The sequence below is a fragment of the Xyrauchen texanus genome, chromosome 25 (genome assembly GCF_025860055.1).
Source record: "Xyrauchen texanus isolate HMW12.3.18 chromosome 25, RBS_HiC_50CHRs, whole genome shotgun sequence".
In the NCBI taxonomy this organism is placed as follows: Eukaryota; Metazoa; Chordata; class Actinopteri; order Cypriniformes; family Catostomidae; genus Xyrauchen; species Xyrauchen texanus.
This window is the reverse complement of record NC_068300.1, coordinates 121,847-136,784: the sequence shown is the minus strand read 5'-3', so window position 1 is coordinate 136,784 and position 14,938 is coordinate 121,847. Positions and strand designations below refer to the sequence as shown.

The window sequence follows — 14,938 nt, the reverse complement described above, 5'->3', positions numbered from 1 at the left end:
ATTAATTTGTTTTTTGTTGCATTATTCATTTAAAATTGTACATAATTAGTACATACTCTAACTTTAATCTAGAAACTTTACCACATTTGTTTTGATTTGATTGTGACTATTGATTTTAAACTTGGATGGATGATATGTGTATATCTGGAAAAAAACTTGTTTTTCAGGTTGTTTGCTCATCTGCAATACATATATAAGACGTTTCCTCTCAGATGTCTTTGAGAAGTGGATTTATATCTTTTTAAGATGTTTAGCAGATGTTAAATAGATTGTGATGCTCACAGATGTAAATATCTAAAACAGATATCTCAGTGACATATGGGTTGTGCTCAGTTTCATGTACATAAATTCAAAGTTGCTACTTCAAAACCTAACTTTAGGCATTGATTTAAAGGTATTTAATGACTCCTTATGCTTTACATCTGAAAAAAACAAACTATTTTAATGAAAATAAAATAGTTTAGTTGCTTAAGTGTGTTGTCCAGTTGTGCTAATATTTGTATTATTAATTTAACTTTGTTATTTGGGATGGCTCTGTGCTGTACATTAAAGTCTCTATCTTCAACATAAAAGCACTTAAAAAAAATAAAAAATAAAATAAAAATAAAAATAATCTTAATTTTCGTGTACTCGCGTGCGCCCCCTGCCGGAAGACTCGTGCACGCACAGGTTGCTTGACGCAATTTTCCCGCGACCCCATTGGCCGGACAGTCGCTTCCTTTTTGTTCTTTTTTTGTCAATTGTTTAATTTTTCTTCTTTTTTATTGCTTTAATAAGTAAAACATGAACATTTAGAACAATAACAACTAGAATAATAATACAAACATAAACACGGGAAGTCGCTTCATGTGCGTCAGTGGTAAACGGGCGCGTGCGTGCTATTGTGCGCGTGCGTGGTAAGAATAGTGGACGCGCTCGCAGTTTAGTTGCTTTCGTCTCCAGTCGCTTTCAGCGGAAAAAGAGGCGTTGAGCGCTCGGATCGCTCGGATCGCTCGGGTGTGTGCGGGGCGTGCGTGCGGAGCGGCATCGCGGCGTTTTATTCAGAGTTTCTCTCACAATCGGTGAGTTTAAGCGCGTTAGCATGAAGCTAAAGCACGAGCGCTATTGTCTGTCTATTGCGCACACGTGCACAACACACTGGTTAATGTTTATTTATTTATCACTCCGTGTGTGTCTCTATCTGTACATCACTCTAATCTAACCATCTATTTGTCATGTATATCACTATAAATCTATATAATCATCATATATCATTAATTACTGTCCTTGCACCTGTCTGTCACTCCATTTAAAATTCGTCTGTCAATATTTGAACTTCTTTATTGGTTTTATTGTTAAACATGCGTGTATAAAGTCTGTAGTGATCAATGATCTTGTGTTCTCCTGTACTTGATGTTTGTGTGATGTTGTGTGTGTGTGTGTCTGATGTGATGTTGTGTGTGTGTGTGTCTGATGTGATGTGATGTTGTGTGTGTGTGTGTGTGTGTGTGTGTCTGATGTGATGGTGTGTGTGTGTGTGTGTGTGTGTGTGTGTGTCTGATGTGATGTGTGTGTGTGTGTGTGTGTGTGTGTCTGATGTGATGGTGTGTGTTTGTGTGTGTCTGATGTGATGGTGTGTGTTTGTGTGTGTCTGATGTGATGGTGTGTGTGTTTGTGTGTGTGTGTCTGTGTCTGATGTGATGGTTTGTGTGTGTCTGATGTGATGTTGTGGTTGTGTGTGTGTATGAGAAAGAGATGGTGATGGAGAAGCCGAGCCCCCTGCTCGTAGGACGCGAGTTTGTGCGGCAGTATTACACACTCCTCAATAAGGCACCTGATTACCTGCACAGGTGAGACAAGCACATTTATACACAAAGCATTGATCATAATGACAGTCAAATATAACTCTGTTATTGTGTGTGTTGAGCAGGTTTTACGGCAGGAACTCGTCATATGTTCATGGAGGTGTGGACAGCAGCGGGAAACCAGAGGAGGCCGTGTACGGTCAGGCCGTGAGTGTCACACACACACACACACACACACACACATTACACTCATCTCAGGTGTGTTTTTCATTTTTAAACTTGAGCTCATTCATAATAATACATTTTATTTGTTAAAGCTGATGTAACTTTCCTCTTAATATACTTCTATCCCAGCTCAATATGCCATTTATAGGGCAATTGTTTTGAGTGACTGGCTTGGACCCGCCCCAACAACATTGACCAATGTTGTGAGTTGGGGGCGGGATTATCTGACCGTTTGAACAACATCAGAAGGGAACAATGTTTATTTTTGGTATTTCATTTGGTGGCTGACATTTCTCTATTGGAGACGTTTATGTGCCAGTGATCCTGACAGCTGTACATCATGAGCGTCTGATTGAGAATAAAGTGACATCGCTGTGCACACATGAGATCGTAATGATCTGCTCCCTACTGAGGGTTCACTGCAGGTCTCAAAGTGATGACATCATCACGCCACAGTCACATCAGAGACCTTTTATATGGAGATGTCTTACCATAGGAGAGAGCGTAAGCAGTCATGTAACGGCCCTGTCCCAGAATCCTCTTCTAAAACAGCACGTTTACAAGTGCACACATGCTTCTCTCTAAAAGGGTTGTTTGGTGTAAAACATGAAGATTAGCGGACAGGTGTTCGTTAAGTGATGATCTGTTTCCTCATGAAGTCACACTGAAGCATCTTGCTGTGCTGTTTTGCTAAGCTTGAAGACCTCGGCAGACGGCTTCTGGTCACGCTCTCTTGTTAACGTGTGTGCGTGTGTGTGTGCATGTGTGTGCGCGCAGGAGATTCATAAGAAGGTGATGTCACTGCAGTTCAGTGAGTGTCACACTAAGATTCGACATGTTGATGCTCACGCGACCCTTGGAGACGGGGTCGTCGTCCAGGTGATGGGAGAGCTGTCCAACAGCGGCCAACCGATGAGGAGATTCATGCAGACGTTTGTGCTCGCTCCTGAGGTGAGTTATGGACCGATATCAAAATATCCATGTCACTCGTTATTCAACTGTAGAATGTCTGTATGGACTTCAGTGTTGGCATCAGTGTTGGCACCAGTCATTGGCACACTCATTACAGTAGGGCTGGTATTCATTATATGGGTATATTTCAGTTATAATGTCCCTTTTGCGTACAGATGAACGAACTCTCCCATTTACTGCGGTTCATTATACAAGGGACCTTAAACTAGGTACATTATGAAACTATGAATTATACTAATTATATTTGTAGTTTTTCATCATTTAGTTTCAGCATCACATTTTAGCTTTCAAATCAATGTATTCAATCAATAAATAAGATCATTTATAGTATTTACAGGTATTTATATTGAGTTAAAAGTGGTACTGTTTCTTTAAGAAACGGGTATTTCTGTAAACGAGTGCATGTTGACGAGAGAGGCTCCAATGGCTTTCCTTACGAAAACTGAGAGTTCACGGCAAACTTGCAGCAAATTCACCTCTAATAATCCGAGTTCAAATGAAAACAAACTAAATGTTTAGCAGAACGAAACCGAACACCAGAATCATTGTTTGGGAGTGGAAACGTTATCTTTAAATGCTGGTTATAACCGGTTAATTGTGTGCCGATGATGTTTCATGAAACTAAAGACGAAATGTGTGGAACTGCTCTTCCCGCTCTGATCCCGAAGGAACATTCTGTGAACTTTACCACATATACATGCAGTTAATATTAGAGGTCAAAGGTCATTTCTCAGTTTGTTCTTCACTGAATTATTGTTGATTGTGATAGTCACTAATTTTCTGTTGATTTTGAGCTTGTTTTTCCAGAGCAGATTGTTTGTGTTGTGTGTACAACACTGGCGTTTGTATTTCACCCATTAGTCGCTTAAAAAACAACGTTATTAGCTGTTCTTTTATTCTCTTCTAACCGGTAACCGTGAACTTCTGAACCGGCACGAAAAATACAGTTTTTGCTCAGAACGAACCGAAATGAAAAAATATTATAATTTGCATATGCAATGAGCTTTTCGGCAATCTGCGCGTTGATGTGAAAGGTTTGCCGGAGGTTCAGCAGTGCCGGTGAAGAGTTTCTGGCAAACACTCACGGCGAATCAAAAGCTCATTTGCATGTGAAAGTAACGATTCTTTAATGACTAACTGTGTGTATCTAATCTTTGAACATTCATTACTCAGTGAAAAGATCTCGCTGCTGAATACTCCACATTTACCAGCCAGTAACATAAACACTGCAGTCGCATAGTGCCGAATGAGTTGCTAATGCGCGTGATTTCCTCTTTGTAGTCACGGGTAGTAAAAGATCGATCTTGGGATTTAAGTGTTCCCGTGGGCCCTTAAAAAGTATTCAAATGTCTTCAATTCACTTTAAAAATTTAAGGCCATAAAAAGTCTTGAATATCTTGAATAGTTTAACAGAAGTCTTATTATTATTTAAAGAGGTCTTACATTTAGGGACATTGGTGGTGTGTCCGAAAGTAATTATTAAACTGATTTAATTGACTGTAAAGTCTGTATGTGCTGCACACGTTAAAGTGAAGATGCTGTTGCACATTGATGTGATGACGGTGTTTCCAGCGGTTCAGAATCCGTTCATGACTGGTTATTTTACAGCGTGTATCAGAGTCTCCGTTAAGATATTTTGGTGCCCGTTAGCGTGTCCAGGAATCATAACGTTTGCCGGACAATTTGGAAAAAATCTGGTCATTTAAGTTAGGTTTATTTTGCGCTGTAACGTGATGGACTGTGCAGAATAATGTGATTATGACTCTATATAGCTGCTTTTCTATTTGTTTTAAGCATCTAATAAATAAAAACATTCATCAGGGATAGGGCTGGGATAAACGATTATTTTTTAAACGATTAATCTAGTGATTTTTTTTATTCGATGCATCGATTAATCTAACGATGAATTTTTTCAGTCTGATTCGATTTCGATTCGATGAATCGACTTGTGACAACACCGGTAATACCGGTTTCATTGGGGTTGGGGGTGTATAAAATGTTAAAAAAAAAAACATTTGCCGGGAGTTTGATTGACTGGCGATCTGATCAATCAATCAATCATAATACGCCATTTTTGTCCGACAAAGTAGTCAGGAGAGAGAAGAATAACGTCGGTGGATTTGAATTTGAATAATGGATTGTAGGCTACTGTACTGACATCTTTCCGCGGTTAAAACAGCAGTCCTTCTGATGTAGGCTACATTCATGTTTAGCCTATTTGATGCTATAAATTAACCAAGGAAAAGATGATCGGTTCACGAGCAGCTTTAACTGAGGCAATCTGTCAACGACACATTAAAGAGCCACAAAATAGTAGGCCTATTTATGGTTTAATTTTCTTTGACTGACCAAATTTGAAAGTTGAGACTTTATTAAATGTTACCTGCTTGGTCCTGTCTGTCCGCGCGTTGTCAGTGTCCTCTATGTATTTTTCACAACTTTCATAGCTATAAGCGCATTATTAATAGCTATAAGCGAAAACTTTAGGTGACGACAATGTATTATAGCCTGCTCCAACGTCGAGTGCAAAGTGGGGAGTTGAAAAAAAACTTACGGTGCTCTGTCATCTGCAGCTGCAACCGGGTGGCGCCTCTTCAGATGCTGGTGCATTGCCGTGGTGCTAGAATGGAAGGCCATCTCCATTTTGCAAAGACGACATATCACGGAATTGTTTCCTTTTAAATGAAAGAATTCCCATACTTTAGAGGAACGAGTGCATGCCGCCTTGCACTTCTGATAGTCTGAGGAGCCACTCGTGTTGCTACTATTCGCCGGTGCCGCCATCTTTCTTTTGGGTCCGACGAATCGACGCGCATATTTTGCGTCAACGTATTTTTTGCGTCGATTTCATCGATGACGTCGACGCGTTGTCCCAGCCCTAATCAGGGAGCAAAAATGTCCTTTTGTTTACTAATATTAGAATAATGTCTAGAACTGTGTGATATAATATATATGTAATATGCTTGTCTGACATCATGTGTGTCGCGTGTGCTTTCTCTGGAGCGTGTATGTGCGGGCGAGTCCTGCGCGCTTCCCCAAATGTTCTGATTCAAGGAAAGAGAAAAACATCTCAAGTCCAGAGCATCTTGATATTAAACCAGCCTGACATCTGGTGTGACTTCAGTCTGTTGTACCACTTCATGATGAAGCACGAATCCGTATCGGTTTGTGTGAGTCAGACATTTCAAAATAAGAGTCCCGGTGTACATTTGTGCTGCATCCCTGTTTCAGAATCGATGTCAAGTGTAGATCGCGACGCATCGATCAGAATACTCACGTCCATTATTACAGATAAATGCATCTGATGTTTCAGTATACTTTGTGATGGACAGCTCGGTTGATTTTGTGTATTTTCAGGGTTCTGCGGTGAATAAGTTCTATGTGCACAATGACATCTTCCGCTATGAGGAGGAAGTGTTCGGAGACTCTGAGGCTGAACTGGGAGGTACTGCTATAAAACTATTGTTTGTTTATTGGACTGCTCTGTTTTTTATCCCTATTTTGTTTCCTGTTGCAAATGATTTTTCCTCTTGATTCTGAACTGAGACTGTCATCTCACTTCATGTAAATAAAGCGTTGTAATGTTGTGTTTGATGTGTGTGTGTGTGATCAGACTCTGAGGAAGAGGAGGTGGAGGAAGAGCAGGTGGAGACTCTAGCGTCACCTGAGCCCACTCAGGACCGGCCCAGCAGCACCTTCTATGAGCCCCCTCCTGTGAGGTACCTGAAAGTCTGCTGCTGCTTCTGTCATGATGATCGTAATGCTGCTGTTATTATAGCACTGTGATTGATGCTTCATGTTCTTCAGTAATGGAGTCGAGGAGCAGCAAGAGGAGGCGGGACCAGAGGCGGAGCCAGAACCCCAGCCTGAGCCGCAGGTCAATGAGGAGGCAGAGGCGGAGCTTAACCCTGAAGCAGAACTCCAGGTGTCAGAGGCGGAGCCTGATGAGGATGAGAAACTGCCTGAAGAGGAGAAAAACCCCACCCCTGGCCCCGCCCAGACCCCGCCCCCTCAGACCACTGAACAGACCAAGGTAACTGGAGCACCGCTGTGGTGGTGTTGTTGTAAAGGTGTTGATGTGAAGTGTTGAGTGTTTGTGATGTCATCAGCAGACGTTCTCATGGGCTTCAGTTACCAGTAAACATCTTCCGCCCGCCGGAGCGCTGCCCGCATCTGGAATCTCGCCACACGTGGTGAAAGCCGCCAGTGTTCAGGTACAACACCAACCACACGCATCATTTAAATAATGTGTGATAACTTTGATTTGTATATTGAGGATGTGACTGTTGGATTATTTGATTTTCTTCTCAGTTTTGTGTATTTTGTATGTTTATGTATTTGAGTAGAAAGTTTCTTTAGAGGATTTTACCCAGAGAGACTCGCTGTAGTTTTTAACCTGTCTCTGTCTCTCAGCCTCGTGTGGAGGCCAAACAAGAAGTTCAGTCACTGTTACCCAGAGATCAACGGCGAGAACGAGCCTTCCCTCCACGAGCAGCCAGACCTGGTGAGACGCACATTATAGCGACTAACACTTTAACCAGCAGTAATATGTAGCAGAAGTGTCATTAATGCTAGTGTGTGTTTGTGTTTGTCAGACGGCAGTGTCTCTGAGGTTCAGGGCGGGAAACAGTATGTCAGTTTTAAAGGTGAGTTAAACAGTAAAACACATAACATAAGAATAATTTAGGGATGCCCCGATGGATCTTTTGATAACAGTTTGTCATGAGTGTCCCTAGATACACGACACATTTTGTGCAAATTGGACTTGCAGCTTAGGAGGAGTTTGAAAAAGTAGGTTTTCAATTAAATTCAAAATGGCGGACAGGAAGTATGGCCAAACATGTCACATTTGGTATCAGGGTATTTGGCATAACTGAAGGAGCAAACAATAGGCCAAAATTATCAAATGATATCACATTTTTAAACATTTAGTTATAAATTGACCACAAGGTGACGCTGGCCAAAGTCTTTATAGGTACCCTCAGGGCACAGTGGAGATGATGCAAACCGTGTTTTGTAACGGTGTGCCAATATGTTTGTAAAATACAGCATTTTACAACACAATTCAAAATGGCCGACATAGGAAAATTTGGTATTATTCAACTCGTTATACCCCAAGGAATCTAAAGAGACCAGTCTCATGATTTTAGGCTGAACTATTCAAAAGTTATAAAAAAAAGGTAATATCTTTGACCACTTGGTGGCACTATGCTGAATCACTGCAGGTGCCCTCAAGTCATTATGGCAATGATATATGCCAAGTTTTGTGTCAATATGCCCAAGCATTGCGAAGATACAGCCTCACCGTTGAATTAGTTGAAGCATTATTTGAGAACAGTATCAAAAGCTTTTGATTCTTCTTGTCCCTAGGTGATACTTGACAATTTTTGTCCAAATTGGACATATGGACTAGGAGTTAGAAAAAGTAGATTTTTCCGAAAATTCAAAAAGGCGGAAAATGTAATCTGCCAGAAATTGAAACCATGGTGTGCTTTCGACTCTGTATGAGCCAAGGAATCAGAGGAAAAAAATATTTTGAATCTAGGCCTTACCGTTCAAAGATATGAGCATAAACATAAGAGGTGGCGATTGAGGCTTGGTGTTAGAGACTCCATATATGTGTCAGTTATAGATCAGAGTTTTCTATCAATGTGCGAAATTTCATAACTATCTTTTACGATTCTTTGGACTTCAGTGGCAGAAGTCGTCGGAAGAACTAATATAGCTGCAAGCAGTGATGTCGGGCCCAAGCACATCTGGTCCATTTCCAACCGGAAGGTGGACACATGCATTTGACATTTGGCATTATTCTAAACCATTTTTAAGCAATTTGAGTAAACATAAGAGGACTATTTTGAAGTCTGTTGTAAGACACACTTCCTGCTGCCAGGTGATGGCGCTATGACCGTGACCAAAATAGTCACATCCATGTGATTAGCCCCCAAGACGAAACACACATCTCAATATTGATCTAAATCACACATAGCACACAGAAGATATGAAACACTTCCTGTTTCCCATTTTATACCAATAATGCCTCGCCATGGCAACACAGTTCGATATATATATATATATATATATATATAAAAAATCTGTTTACAATTTAGCATCTTCAGTGTCTTGGCATAATGTGGTGACAGTCTCATTAATCCCATAGGAGGAGTATTTAAAATCTTAAAATCCCAAATGGCGACTTCCTGTTGGGCGGAGCTGATAACCATAATTATGAAAGTTGTCCGGCTTGATGAGAACTATATATGTACCAATTTTGGTGACTGTACGTAGGTGAAAATTGGGATGCTACAGAGGCCGTCTTACACGCCCATGCGTGAACTTTTGCTCAGCCCTAATGGCCAACGACTCTTTGTGTGCACAATTTCATGAAATTTTAAACCTGCCAAGTGTTTCAAAAACACCAAAATATAGGAAGAAAGGAATAATAACAATGAATGCATTGCCATGGCAACAGTATTTAAGATATAAAATATTACTTTACAATTATACATCAGCAGTGTCTTGACATTATTCTAAATAAGTTTGAAGCAATTCCTGTAAACATAAAAGGGCAAAGTCTGTTATAAGTGTCATACCTCCTGCTTCCAGTTGGTGGCGCTATGACTGTGACCCATAATAGCCAAATCCATGTGATCAGCCCACATTACCAAACATACTGCTGAACTTTCATAAAGATCACGCCATGCACAGAAGATGTAAGGCACTTCCTGTTTCACATTTATCGCCATAAATGTATTTCTTTGCCATGGTGTGACTGTTTAAAATATAAAAAAAATCTGTTCGCAATTTAGCATCTACAATATCTTGGGATGATGTTGCACAAATTTGGTGCCAGTCACACGAATCCCAAGGAGTATTTAAAAGTTCAGAGCCTGCGATTTTCAGAAAATCCAAAATGTCCGACTTCCTGTTGGGCAGAGCTAATGACCATATGAAAGTTTTTCGGTGTGATGAGAACTATATACAACTCTGGAAACATTAAGAGTCCACTGCTAAATGCTCTTTATAGGTGTGTGTTTGAGTCAAATGAACATTTGTGTTTTATTCTATGAAGTACTGACAACATTTCTGCCAAATTGCAAATATAAATATTGTCAATTACAGCATTTATGTGCAGAAATCACAGCTTTCATGCGTCTTGGCACGCTCTCTGCCAGTCTTTCACATTGCTGTTGGGTGACTTTATGCCACTCCTGGCTGCAAAAATTCAAGCATCTCGGCTTTGTTTGATGGCATGTGGGCATCCATCTTCCAGAGGTGTTGAATGGGGTTCAGATCTGGAGATTGGGCAGGTCATGACAGGGTCTTGATCCGGTGGTCCTCCATCCACACCTTGATTGACCTGTCTGTGTGGCATTGGGCATCGTCCTGCTGGAGAAACCAATCCTCAGAGTCGGGGAACATTGTCAGAGCAGAAGGAAGCACGTTTTCTTCCTGGATAATCTTCTACGTGACTTGATTCATGCGTCCTTCATTAAGACGAATCTGCTCGATTCCAGCCTTGCTGAAGCACCCCCAGATCATTTTTCCAGAGCTGAATATGTACCAATATTGGTGACTCTAGGTGAAAATGGGGGTGCTACAGAGCCCCCCCTTACATGCCCATTTTCAAGGGAGTTCTACAGAGCCCTCCTGCACGCCCCGCACTTTTGGTGCTTGGCCCCTTATGATGGAGAAAATGAGTTTAGTTTTTGTTTTTCAATCATCTGAAGTCCGATTTCTCAGTGTTTTCCTCAAAGAACCGGCAAGCAGCCGGCTGATTGACATGAACAACCAATCACAGTTCACCTGCATAAGTGATGATTCAATCTGATTTATATGGCCAATGTCTTCAGTTATTTAGCTTTGATACACTCTGAAATCATTAAAAGTGATGTAGAATCCAATCAGAATCCAGGCTGCGGACTAACTTGCGCTTCAGACAGAAATGGGCCAGTTTGGGTATTCACGCTGATCGTTCATGTGTGTGCAGGTCGCGGGGAGTCTGATGGTGGTGATGTGGACACTCGCAGGTCTGTTCGCTATCCTGACACTCATCAGCTGTTCGTTGGGAATCTTCCTCATGACATTGATGAAGGGGAACTGAAGGATTTCTTCATGAGTAAGACTCACCGTTGAACTTATGATGATTGATGCTCGTGATGGTGTTTGTGTGTCACTTCACCTTTGTTTGTTTGTTCAGCGTTTGGGAACGTTGTGGAGATGAGAATCAATACGAAGGGAATCGGTGGGAAACTGCCAAACTTTGGTTTTGTGGTGTTCGATGACTCTGAGCCTGTGCAAAGGATTCTGGGAGCTAAGGTTAGTTTGAATAATTGGATCTTAAATTGAAATCTCGATTCTTAAAATCCTAAGGTTGATATTTAACTCGCAACCCTCTACAATGACCCAACATAAATAACTTCAGTCTTACACAAAATATGAATTGTTTGAGAGTTTAGAAGCTCTACTTTACAAAGCATGTACACATGGATGTGTCACTGACGTTTGAATGGAAATGGAGTCGACTAGTCTAAAATGAAACCAACCTTCAGAAAACAGTCATAAATGTGTTTATGCGACCCTTTTGAAATAATAATGAAGCTACAAATCTGAAGATAAATTCCACCGAAGAGGGCCTTTATCTGCGTCCTGCTCACCTTGCATTATGATCAATGTACATTAAATATAGAGCATCACACGCATCAACGGTGGCGAATATTTATCAGGTTTATTTATTGGAAACTGAAAATTTTATCGGAAAATTTATTGAACTGTGCAGGACCAACAGAGCAACCCCACCTGTTCTAAACATTCAGGACATCATTCAGATTAAACAGTCATTTTATAGGGTAATTACTCAAGCATACATTTGATGAGCAAACTGATCCCGTCGACATGTTCCGGTGAAAGACGGGACTGACCTGAGGTGGTTATCCTACGCTTGATAAAGTCTGCACAGCGGAAACATGACGTTCAAGCGTGCACTGATGTGAAGAACACTCAAATGTGAAATCATCCAACCGTTCAACCGTTTGGAAATCCGTTTGGAAGTGATTTCAGAAGTACTTCACTGAGTTTGCTTGTGTAGCGAGAGGAGATTTTCCCGCACAAATTAAACTTCATATCTGCTCCAGATATCCTCTTTTAAAAATAATATTTGTATTATTCAGTTTAAAATATGTAACATTAATATGACGGTAATTTATGCGCAGCCTCTGTAAAAAATATAAAGCCAAATATAAATATGTAAATTAATCAGTTTAATGGGGGGACTAGTAATTCCAGTGTCGACTAGCAGCATCAGAACCGTTTAGTCGTCTAGTCTCGCTGTGCTTTTAAATTTGCAGACAAATCAGAAGTGTTTCATTTTGATAATTTAAAAAAAATATAATTATTGCTCCATACGTATTATTGCAATCAGTAAAACATCAAACTGATAAAATATTCATGTGTCGTATGTTGTTGGAAAGATCTCAAAGAGTCAAATACAACCAGACTATTTGATTTACTCACAAATGAAAGTTTAGCAAGTAACCGCTAATTATATGTCTTTGATAATTATGTCAGTGTTGCTTTTATGCGCTTATAACTTCACGAATAATAAACGGAACATAAAACATCATAACATTATTTAGAGTCTGTGATTATCTTTCAATCGAGTCCACACACAAGATAATCAGATGTATAGATCATTAGATAATCCACATGAAGCACAATGTTACATATGACCACCAGGAGATGGCGCCAAACACACGACACAGACTCAATGATGACTCAAATGACACAGAATGAAACTCATTCTGTGAAATCTCATGACTAAAATCATGTCTGCATGCTATGCAAACCTTTAGTCATTGTTGTGTTTGCATGTGGAATTAGTTCTTATGTACAATTATTAGATGTTTTTACAATGACACAAACACTTGACCCTCCTTTTTTTTCTCGAGTTATAAGCCTTTAATTTTGGGTATGCCACTGAAACAGGAAATCTATAAAAACATCTTCCGAGCTTAAAGCTTTTTATCTGTTTCACAGCTTATACATCAAATTGAAATGTCGACAAAAGGCTGAAAAATATGGTAAGGAAGTGACCGTTTTTCTGTCTCTCCTGCAGCCAATCATGTTCCGCGGTGAAGTGCGACTCAATGTGGAGGAGAAGAAGACGCGAGCGGCTCGAGAGCGGGAAACCAGAGGAGCGGCTGACGGTCGCCGCGGCCCTCGAGGTCCAATGGGGAACGGAATGGGGCGTGACAGGGATGGGCGTGGCCCGCCATCATCAAGGGGAGGGATGGGGGCGGGGAGAGGTGGCGGTCAGAGTGGAGAGAACCGGTTTGCGGGACCGCGCCGCTGATACGCCCCCTGGTGGACGGGAGGATCGCAGAAGAAATCTCTTTGCTTCTCTCTTTGTTTTCTGTCTCTCTTGCTTTTGGACTGTAATTTCCTGTAAAAGACTCAACAGAACTCTCACCTGCACCGATAAGAAGCTGTCATCTGTGTTTTTGTGTTTAATTTTGTAAAAAAAAGAAATTGTGAAGGACAGGTGTGGCCTTTTGATGTGGAACAATGTCACGGTGGGGTTTGCTCATAGAACTGATTTCTCGCAAATTTTATAATGGACAAACATCAACGCTTCATAAATCAGTGCTCGTGTACACGTATTTATTTTCCTAGTTAATAAAAACAGTGGTGGTGCCTTAACTCTCTCACTCAATCTCTCTTGCTCGCTCTCTTTCTCACCCAATCTCTCACTCATCTGTTGCTCTCTCACCCAATATCTCTCTCTCTCGCTCTCTCTCTTTCTCACTCAGTCTCTCTCACTCATCTGTTGCTCTCTCACCCAATATCTCTCTCTCGCTCTCTCTCTCACTCAATCTCTCGCTCTCTCTCTCTCACTCAATCTCTCGCTGTCTCTCTTTCTCACTCAATCTCTCTCACTCTCTTTCTCTCTCACCCAATCTCTCGCGCTCTCTCTTTCTCACTCAATCTCACTCTCTCTCTCACCCAATCTCTCTCTCATCTGTTGCTCTCTCAACCAATCTCTCTCTCTCGCTCTCTCTTTCTCACTCAATCTCTCTCACTCTTTCTCTCTCACCCAATCTCTCTCGCTGTCTCTCTCACTCAATCTGTTGCTCTCTCACCCAATCTCGCTCTCTCTCTCTCTCTCACCCAATCTGTTGCTCTCTCACCCAATCTCTCTTGCTCTCTTTCTCACTCAATCTCTCTCGCCCTCTCTCTCTCACCCAATCTCTCTCTTTCTCGCTCAATCGCTCTCACTCAATCTCGCTCGCTCGCTCTCACTCAATCTCGCTCGCTCGTTCTCACTCAATCTCGCTCGCTCGTTCTCACTCAATCTGTTGCTCTCTCACCCAATCTCTCGCGCTCTCTCACCCAATCTCTCTTGCTCTCTCTCTTTCTCACTCAATCTCTCTCGCCCTCTCTCTTTCACCCAATCTCTCTCTCTCTTTCTCACCCAATCTCTCTCGCTCTCTCTTTTTCACCCAATCTCTCTCTTTCTCACTCAATCTCTCTCGCTCGCCCTCTCACTCAATCTCTCTCGCTCTATTTCGCTCTCTCGCTCTCACCCAATCTCTCTCGGGATGTAAGATCCAAGGGTTTGTTCATAGACGGCTGTGGTCATTGCATTCATGCGTGTGTGTGTGTGTGTGTGTGTGTGTGTGTGTGTGTGTGTGCAGTATTACAGGTTCTGAACCCGGAACATGCGTGTGGCTGCTTTTATTGTTTGTTTTTAGTTTTGAGACTGAAGCTGGAATGAGATTTATTGTTTTCTTCTGTTAACCGAAAGCCACTTTGCATGTCCGTTTTCCGAGCGAGACACGCTTTTTGAGTTGTGAAGCACTTTCTCACGGCACTGTCCACATGTGTTTGTCCTGGGTTTGGATTTTACTTCCATCGGCTTCAGCAGGTTCTTGTTTGAATGTGTTTTCAACTTTCAATAAACT

At 41.3% G+C, this 14,938-nt stretch overlaps 1 protein-coding gene across 3 annotated transcripts; it reads left to right on the top strand.

The window, feature by feature from the left end:
- The first annotated feature begins 893 nt into the window (after nucleotides 1-893).
- LOC127618771 (ras GTPase-activating protein-binding protein 2-like) lies at nucleotides 894-13,616 on the top strand. Of its 3 annotated transcripts, none has more exons than XM_052091411.1 (13): nucleotides 894-1,061; nucleotides 1,733-1,829; nucleotides 1,910-1,991; nucleotides 2,787-2,960; nucleotides 6,339-6,426; nucleotides 6,595-6,700; nucleotides 6,789-7,014; nucleotides 7,094-7,195; nucleotides 7,395-7,485; nucleotides 7,577-7,627; nucleotides 10,969-11,097; nucleotides 11,179-11,297; nucleotides 13,093-13,616. In XM_052091411.1, exons 2-13 carry the CDS (start codon nucleotides 1,735-1,737, stop codon nucleotides 13,327-13,329), a joined length of 1,500 nt encoding a protein of 499 aa, XP_051947371.1. In that variant the 5' UTR covers nucleotides 894-1,061; nucleotides 1,733-1,734; the 3' UTR covers nucleotides 13,330-13,616. The 3 variants fall into 3 exon arrangements, with proteins under 3 accessions (XP_051947371.1, XP_051947369.1, XP_051947370.1); XM_052091409.1 differs by having other exon boundaries at nucleotides 7,091-7,195; XM_052091410.1 differs by having other exon boundaries at nucleotides 1,729-1,829; nucleotides 7,091-7,195.
- The last annotated feature ends 1,322 nt before the right edge of the window (nucleotides 13,617-14,938 follow it).